This window comes from Cyprinodon variegatus, unplaced genomic scaffold (genome assembly GCF_000732505.1).
Source record: "Cyprinodon variegatus isolate N-32 unplaced genomic scaffold, C_variegatus-1.0 Scaffold466, whole genome shotgun sequence".
In the NCBI taxonomy this organism is placed as follows: Eukaryota; Metazoa; Chordata; class Actinopteri; order Cyprinodontiformes; family Cyprinodontidae; genus Cyprinodon; species Cyprinodon variegatus.
The window spans coordinates 315,098-323,523 of record NW_015150919.1 but is presented as its reverse complement, the minus strand read 5'-3'; the positions used below and the strand labels follow the sequence as shown (position 1 = coordinate 323,523).

At 35.2% G+C, this 8,426-nt stretch overlaps 1 protein-coding gene across 1 annotated transcript in view; it reads right to left on the bottom strand.

The window, feature by feature from the left end:
* The window catches only part of acmsd (aminocarboxymuconate semialdehyde decarboxylase), a 9,064-nt gene extending 1,487 nt beyond the window's left edge, over positions 1–7,577 (bottom strand). The window contains exons 1-8 of the mRNA XM_015389592.1: positions 7,448–7,577; positions 4,492–4,536; positions 3,868–3,964; positions 3,731–3,780; positions 1,695–1,931; positions 1,447–1,540; positions 675–770; positions 354–526 (exon numbers count right to left, since the gene is read on the bottom strand). Of these exons, the coding sequence (XP_015245078.1) occupies positions 354–526; positions 675–770; positions 1,447–1,540; positions 1,695–1,931; positions 3,731–3,780; positions 3,868–3,964; positions 4,492–4,536; positions 7,448–7,504 (849 nt within the window). The 5' untranslated portion in view covers positions 7,505–7,577. The remainder of the gene's footprint in view (positions 1–353; positions 527–674; positions 771–1,446; positions 1,541–1,694; positions 1,932–3,730; positions 3,781–3,867; positions 3,965–4,491; positions 4,537–7,447) is intronic.
* Positions 7,578–8,426: the final 849 nt, after the last annotated feature.

Genomic DNA, 8,426 nt, shown 5'->3' with positions numbered 1-8,426 from the left:
TACAGATTAATGGATTTGCAAAATAATCTAATTAGTTGCAGCTCTAGTTTTAAATTTGATCAATTTGACCAATACAAAAAAAATGTGTTTGACTGCAGAGCCAATAATGATAATCTAAAACATGTTTCAACATAAGAATTTTTTAAAACCAGGTGAATAAATCCAAACAAAATTCAAGTTATTCTATATCATTAACAACCAAAAATTTATTTCATACAGAAAATTAATCATTTATTCCCGTTAATATTACTTAACACTTAAAGAGTCATGTAATGCCTCCCTGAAACATGATGTACATACATCATGTTTTAGTGAGGCATTACATGGCAATTAAATTACACTTTTAAACTCACTTCTCCAATGACATCAATGAGCAGCTTCAGGGCGACTGGATCATGAACCAGTGAGTCAGTGTAGAAAGAGCTGAGGTATTTACGTGGACTGATTGCGTTATCAACTGCACACAGGTCAGGGCGAACTTTGTGGCCGTGTTCAATTCTGCCAACAGTAAATGGGAACGAGCCCCCTATGGGCAAACAAAAAAAGTCACCAAGGTGGAACTAGAGCACAGAGATGCTATTTGAAATACTTTAAGTACTGTTTTTAACTATCTTATGCAGCAGTAAAATAAATCTTGAATATAAAACTCAAATGCTTAAAGTCTAGTGATTTACCTCCATGAGCGAAGCAGACTTTCAGTTTTGGAAATCTCTCAAAGATCCCTCCAAATATCATTGAACAAATAGCCATGGTTGTCTCTGTTGGCATGCCTTTCAAACAGATGAGAAGTAATTTAACATTAAAACACACAGGTTCTGCAACAGTATTTTCACTGCTGCCAACAGACGGTTGAACTGTCAAACTCTAAACTGGACTCTGCATCACACTTGCAACATTATTTTGCACCACAAACGTCGGTGAAACTTTTATAATCCTTTTAAATAGGACACAACCCAATGTTATGCTGCATTTTGCACAATATTTATCTTGCACTGCACTGAACCTTTCCACATTAATGCACTTTTGCACCATTATTTTTCAAACTGGTTTACTTAATAATCTTTTTTATTTCTGTATTTTTTATTTTATTTTTTTCCTGCTTGCTTTGATTCTGTTTTATTTTCCTATATTTTAATCATGTAAAGCACTTTGCATTGTCTTTGTACTGAATTGTGCTATACAAATAAAATTGTCTTGCCTTGCCTTTTCTCCCACACTGTTCACATGCTGATCTCCGCTGCACTTTGTAATGGTAATGCTGTAAGCAACGTAACTTTGCTTTGTAAACACTTGATGTATTGATAATGACAATAAAGTTTGTCTAAGTCTAATGATTTCCAGTATTCAATTTACTACAGAAAATAGAGCTGCCATTTTTCTGTTGTTTTGGATTGTTTCACATTGGTAATCGAACAGCATCTCCTGTTTCTACTTCAGCTCCCTCACCCACCAGCCAGGGAAGCCAATACTTAGCCATCCTCCCATCTGTCTGCATGTCCCATGGGTGGACAAATATGGAACATCCCAGCTCCTCTGCTGCCTGCATGCAAGACACGTAGTGCAAGATCAGTAATGATGCTGCAAAAAAGGGAAGCTGCAAGCTCAAAGAAACTTAAGAAATATAACTAATAAATCATCCAATACTGTTATATCATTATTATGTAAATGCATGCTGATGTTGTCTGAGCTCTTACAGCATAAAAGGGAAGAAGTTCAGAGGCGTTGAGGTCCCACTGGTTGATGTGTGAACCGATCTGCACTCCAGGGAACCCGAGCTCCTTTACACAGCGCCTCATTTCCAGCACAGCCAAGTCAGGGGCTTGCATGGGCAGCGTGCCCAGGCCCACAAACCTCTTAGGGTGACTGTGCACCGTTTGGGCCAAATTGTCATTTAAAAGGACACAAAGATCCAGCGTGTCATGAGGTTTGGCCTGAAATCAAAAATTTTGTTGAAAGTGGGAGAAAGTGAAATAAAACAGGAGTTTACAGCGAGTTTTAAAAGTATTGAAAGTACTGAAGATTTATCACCCTATTTTTACATTACTTTACCTCACTTTTTTATTTAGTTATAATCATATATGGTAATCAATAATCACGATACTCTAAAGTGAAGGAGAAATAATTCATGATAAAGTTCAATATTTTATGTGTTTGGAAAAAAATCTCACTCTATATCGTCCTCCATAAATTCATATACTTAGTAAAACATGCTTCATGCTGCATGGATGTTTTGCTTAAAAAAATAGTTAGAGACTACAAAACAGGTTGCATTATATATTATGAAATCTTGTGATATATAACTACTTGTTTTCTTCCCCTCTCTTTCTCACCTGTGCTTCCTATAGTCGGTTTCCTTTAGCATATCTGGAAATGTTATCTCTCTATTACTGAGTGTCTCATGGCAGTTACAGAAATATTATACAAATATTTACAATATATTGTGCTGCGCTGATATAAAACATCTGAGACTTAAATAGATGTTTACCTTCTAGAAAGTACCTCCTAAGTAATACAACTGGAGCTACAATGAAATGGATGGCCAAATAGTGAGCACAAACATTTTAAATATCAAATATCACCTTCTTTAGAGTCATTTGTAAAAAAAAAAAAAAAAAATCTTTTTAACAGAACTTGGAGTTTTACCAATTTGATTTATATCTATATAAATTTGATTTATATCTATAAAAATTTGATTCAATCTATATAAATCAAATAAGGCAAATCCGTTAATGCTGCATGACTTGTCGAATGATACCATTAAATAAGGCATCACATTTTTACACAGAATCTAACATTTCTAATTTTTTGGTGAAATATTTATTCTAAACTTTGCACTTGAACACAATTAGGTTGGGTTAAATGCCTCCTGATTAGAGGTCTGGCTTTAGAGAATCACACAAATCAATTCAGTGCATTTCAATAAACAGGATTAAGTGCTGTTGTAATTTAAATAATTGGGATTTCTAGATTTGTTAGATTATCCAGCAGAACTTATTCCAGTTAGCTACTTTCACTGCTTGGACTTTTAGAAGATACTAATGCTCCTCTTAAAAGGACGTTATCTTTGAAGCTAAGAGGAATTGACTTGAACAACTATTTTGTCTTTTGGTATTTATTACTTCTACAACACGAATATAAAAAATGGTAATAACAATATTTCTAAAAATATATCAAAATTGGTCATTTTAACAGAATTTGGAAACTGTCTAGATAAAAGCATATGGATGAGATTGACCCAGGCAAAGTCTAGATCTTCATGCAAATAGGAGTCTATATAAGAACTTTAAAACTGCTATTCATAGATGCCTCCTATTCACATTCATTTTTACCTATTTTTGCAAAGAACTAGCAATTATTTCTCCTTCTTGATATACAAAACTGGTTTAAACATAGCACATAGCTGTGCAGCTGAGATTGCAACAAAAAACTGTTCAAGGAGAGTTTTCCGGAGGTTCCAAAACAGAAACTTTAAAAAGTTGACATGTATCATTTTTCTTCTACTTGGTTTTGATGTACTATGCCTACTTTGTTTTCATTTGTCACTGTTGTAATTGAAATAAACAAGTCTGTTCTTTTACTGCAAACACTTTATAATGCATGGATTCTTTTGGAATGCGTTTGATGGGGTGTTATGCAATCTGCTTCTGTTCTTCTATGAATATTCAAAGGTGTTTGGTTAACAAACAAATCACAAGAAACTATTTGTAATAAAATTGCAGGAAAAACTGACCCAATAACTGAACATCACAGGAACCGTCGACAGGGCCTGAACGGTAACCCCTGCAAATAATAAAATGAAATGCTATTCTCAGGAAAGATAAAGATGGAACAGCAAAAACTGCTGGCTCATTGACTCTGAGTACACACTGTACTTGTCCATGTCACGGAGTCTAGCGTTTACATCCCAGCAGTTGTCCTGGATCACCCTGAACAGCTTCCCATCCCTCATCATCTTTGCTTCACCCTGAAAAGGAGCAAAAGCAGCAGTATCACCTTGATGCTTTTCTGGGAAATTATATAAACTGTCATTTTTATTGTAGAAAAGTATGATATACAGTGCAGAGTTTTAAAAGGCCAGCATTAAAAACATTAAAGTGTGTCCACATGATGGCAGCAGTCAGTTCATCCTTAAATTCGTCCCTCTCTAAGTGAGTCTGTGTCTCTGTGAAAAAGGGCTTTAAATTCCTCTTCTAAATACACTAAAGAAAATGTGAATCAGAAAGGTTTTACACAATTGAAAATGTATACTTGATCTTTATACTTAATCATATTGGACTTCCAATTCATGCACCAGGTTAAGGTGTTTCAGTTTATGCTAAAAGGGAATCAGTCTTGATGCAGTGGCATCATGCTGTGGTCTGGCCAGCATGAGGGATACTTATGCTGGGGAGCTGCCAGCATGATCCGACTCTGAGCTCAACAAAAATAAAAAGTTAAAAACATAGTCCTGTGCACTTGTTTCAACTGTCTTCAAAGAATATAAATAATTACCTCGCAGTGATGGTGTAGTTGGACAAACCCATCATAACCATATCTCTGCAGACATGAAAACATATGATTACAGACAATCATACAGTTAGAAAACACTTTAAAACATGCAGCCTCAGTGATCGGGTTTCATCCACTTATTATGGACTTGAATATCTGAGATGAACTGGCTGAAAAGGTTTGTATTTATGTAGGAATTCTCCTGTTCACACTAGTTAAAGTGTGTGACATATGCTTGACCATGTCTAGTATTTAATTAAATATCTCTTGGCATGTTGCATCTTAGCCACTCACATTTTTTTTAACCATCAACCTGTTCCGGCAGAAAGAAGCAGAAAAGCTTTCATTTGAGAAGACAACTTTTATACATCCATCCATCTTATTCCTGTGGAAGGAGTACCCAGAAAACCCACAGATGTATGGGGAGAACTTGCAAACTCCATGCAGAAAGACCCCAGGCTGGGAATAAAACCTGGGACCTTCTGGCTGCTATGCAACAGTGCTGCACACTGCACCATCGTGCAGCCAACATTCATTTAAGAAATAAGGTTAATGTCTGGATTGATTATTAAGCCACTGTTACCCTTCTGTGTCCATGCTGTGTGTGTGTTGGGTCAAGTTTCAATTTGATTCAGTTTGATTTGGTTCTCAACCAAACCAGTTCAGTGCAGTTTTGTTCAGTTCACTAAGTTTAAATTTGGTTTGGTTTAGTTCAGTTTAACTCAATTAAATGCGATTCAATTCAATTCATATTAAATGTTGTAGTAATTAATACGTTTTTTTTGTTTTGTTTTGTTTTTACATATTATTGTATATGTTGATAACTGTAGGCAGGGTTGATCTTATGTTGCAGTGTGTCTTACACCGAATCTGGAGAGCACTTTCGCTCAGGACAATCTGATGTTGTTTGTGCTTTTAATGTAAAGTGTACCGTAGGTACGTGTGTCTCGCAAATAAAAAAAAATCATAATTGAGAGATTTAGAAATGACCAAAGAGACCACAGCCACCCAAACTTGTCATTAAGTGGAGTAAAGCTGGAGCTCATGTCCTGCTGTCCATCATAAAGCTATGTTTACATTGCCCTAAGGTGAGATGATTCCATAGAAGATCTTGCTCTAGAACCAGCACATGGCTGAATGTTGTGTCATCTTTATAAAGGGTTTCTGAAGGAGGCAAAGTGAGGCTTATGAACCTAAGGAAATGGCAGAAAGAACCATGGTGGTAGCATCATGCTTTGGGATTGTTTTATTTATTTTTTTGTCACCATTGGGTTTAATGATTTGAAATTCCTCCAAGTTTTCTTTAAATCTTCACCTCATATTAACAACTATTTAAACATGGACAAAAATGCTATTGTAACATCACAGTGATCCACAACGCATTCCAAAAGTGGGTTTGGAAGAGATAAAGACGGCAATTAAGTCCTGGATTGATCTAAATCTCAACTGTACTGTAATTTGTGGATCAGCTCTAAAAGTCAGCTCAGCAGCAAACTAACCAACTGAAATAAATTCAACTTATTCTGCCAATTGGGCAGGTTTAAGCATCCAGACAGAATTAATTTGCAACTAAAAGCATGGGCTGAGTTTTAATTAGCAAAGGAACATTTGGCCACATATCCCTGTTGGTTCGTGTATATATCTGAGCTTGTTCTTCCATTGCTTGCCTTTAGAATGGATTGAAACTGTTTATTGTGTAATTATTGAGAACAATGCAGAAATATGATTTGAATAAACTTTAAAACCATTATAGAATTCACCTCCATTAGAATTGATTATCTCATTTATCTTGACAAAGGATCAGTGTGTAAACAGGTTTGGTATTATTTGCACAACTCCTCTGGAAGCCGTTATTGATTGGCCCATCTGTGGTGGTTCAGTAACAGCCCTGCATCTGCTCCACCTCCCTAAAATAACTGCAAGCGAATGCCATCGGGGGCTGTTGATGCCTCTTCCATGCAAATGAAAATGATCCATAAGAGGAATGGAGCCAGTAAAGCCTTATTTGACATCAGTGCAGATCAGCTGCTGTGTGTACTTTTCTTAAACATAAGAAGAAGAAAAAAAATCAGCTCTTAAAAAGATCAAGATATGTTTGTGTTTGTGTAGAATACAGTGCACTTTTCTTTGTGTTTTCTTTTCTTAAGTTCTGTTAAGGTACGGCACTTTGAATTGTCTAGTTAGTGAAGTGTGCTATGCACACAAAAATACCTTTCCTAGAATAAATCTTTGCCTATGTGGTTAAAATAAATATAAACTACAGAATTATATTTATAGGGAGGGAAAGTTTTTATGGCTTAAATGTATAATTCTCAGAAGTGTTTAGTATTTTTTTTTTCTTATTATAAACACATATACTACATTTTAGACTTTTGGAAAATAAAACAAAAAAATACTCGAGATATCATAATATTTCAATAGAGTTTTGAGGTTCTCCTTCTAGTGTAAAAACACGTTTCACTTTGGATTGTATAATGAATTGAAATGTTAAGTATTCTAAAGAATAGTAAGGAAAAAGGCTTAAAAGAAGAGCAGTGAAGATTTTTGTTGTTGGAGGTTTAGATGCAGCATAAGACTCACTCTGTCGCCTTCACTTGATGTAAGAAATCATTAGCTAAAGCAAGCAGACACACTAACAAAGACATAAAAGCTAGAACAGATAGAGCAAGACCAGAGCTCATTGATTAAAGTTTAACCATCCATAGAGCTCAGACTTATGGTGTGAGTTATTAATCTCCTTGCTGACATGTCAGCAGCAAGCTAGATCAATTCCGTGTCCCTGCCACATAATTCAATCTGCCTACTACAGAGGTGACACAGATACAGTAATATGGAAATAATTTGAGCCTCAAATACTCAGAATGAGATTTCAACAAGATAGCTTGTAGATTTAAGTAGATCGAAGCTTAAGGCTGTAAACTCTTTAGTCCCTCATTAGCTTGTGTGTCAGAGCACCTACCTGCTTCAAGTCGGGCCATTCCTTTGGTAATATATGATTGTGAATATCAATTTTCATCCTTCTTTTTACGACAAAGTTGGTATTAAGGTCTGAATCACAAGCTATCGTTAGAATCTCTGCTAAAACTCTCTCCGTACCCTCAACTGGAAAACAGGGACAAGCAGGTGAATGACTGCTGGAACTTGCTGGTCATATATTACCTAATCTACTTAAAGTCCACTCATTTATATGGCAGGGCTGCAATATCACATCCATTGTCATGACTTTTCTTATCTGCACTGTAATGTTTAGAAATGTATTTTGCATTGAAGTAAATCAGTTTAATTGTTTGAAACGTAGCTTTTAACTGTGGGCCTTAATTTGTGTAATCAGGTATATCCTCTTAGGAATTGTATACCTAAATCTTCCCTTATTTCAGAAAAACTAGATAGAGAAACAAAGTACAAGAAAAAAAAATCCAATATTTTAAATTCAAAAAAGAAATTAATGGATTTTATAACCTAAAGCAATACACAGAACTTCAAAAATATACAGTTATATAAGTCTATTTGGTTTTCTTAGAAACAAGATTCTAATCTTTTGTATAAAAAAGCATGTGTCACATGGATTGAGCATGAGAAAATGCAGGACAAGCAGTAGAACTTAAAGTCCTGTCACAGCTTTAAAGTATATGTGTTGCTTCTGATGGAGAGTCTGGGCCGTAAATTCTTTGAGCGGCCAGTCTAAACTCATATCTTGCAAGGGCAAGTCTGAAAATTAGGAAACTAAATATGTATGTATGTATGTATGTATGTATGTATGTATGTATGTATGTATGTATGTATGTATGTATGTATGTATGTATGTATGTATGTATNTATGTATGTATGTATGTATGTATGTATGTATGTATGTATGTATGTATGTATGTATGTATGTATGTATGTATGTATGTATGTATAATCTTGACCTCTTTATTCAAGTAAAAGTGAAAAAGTAC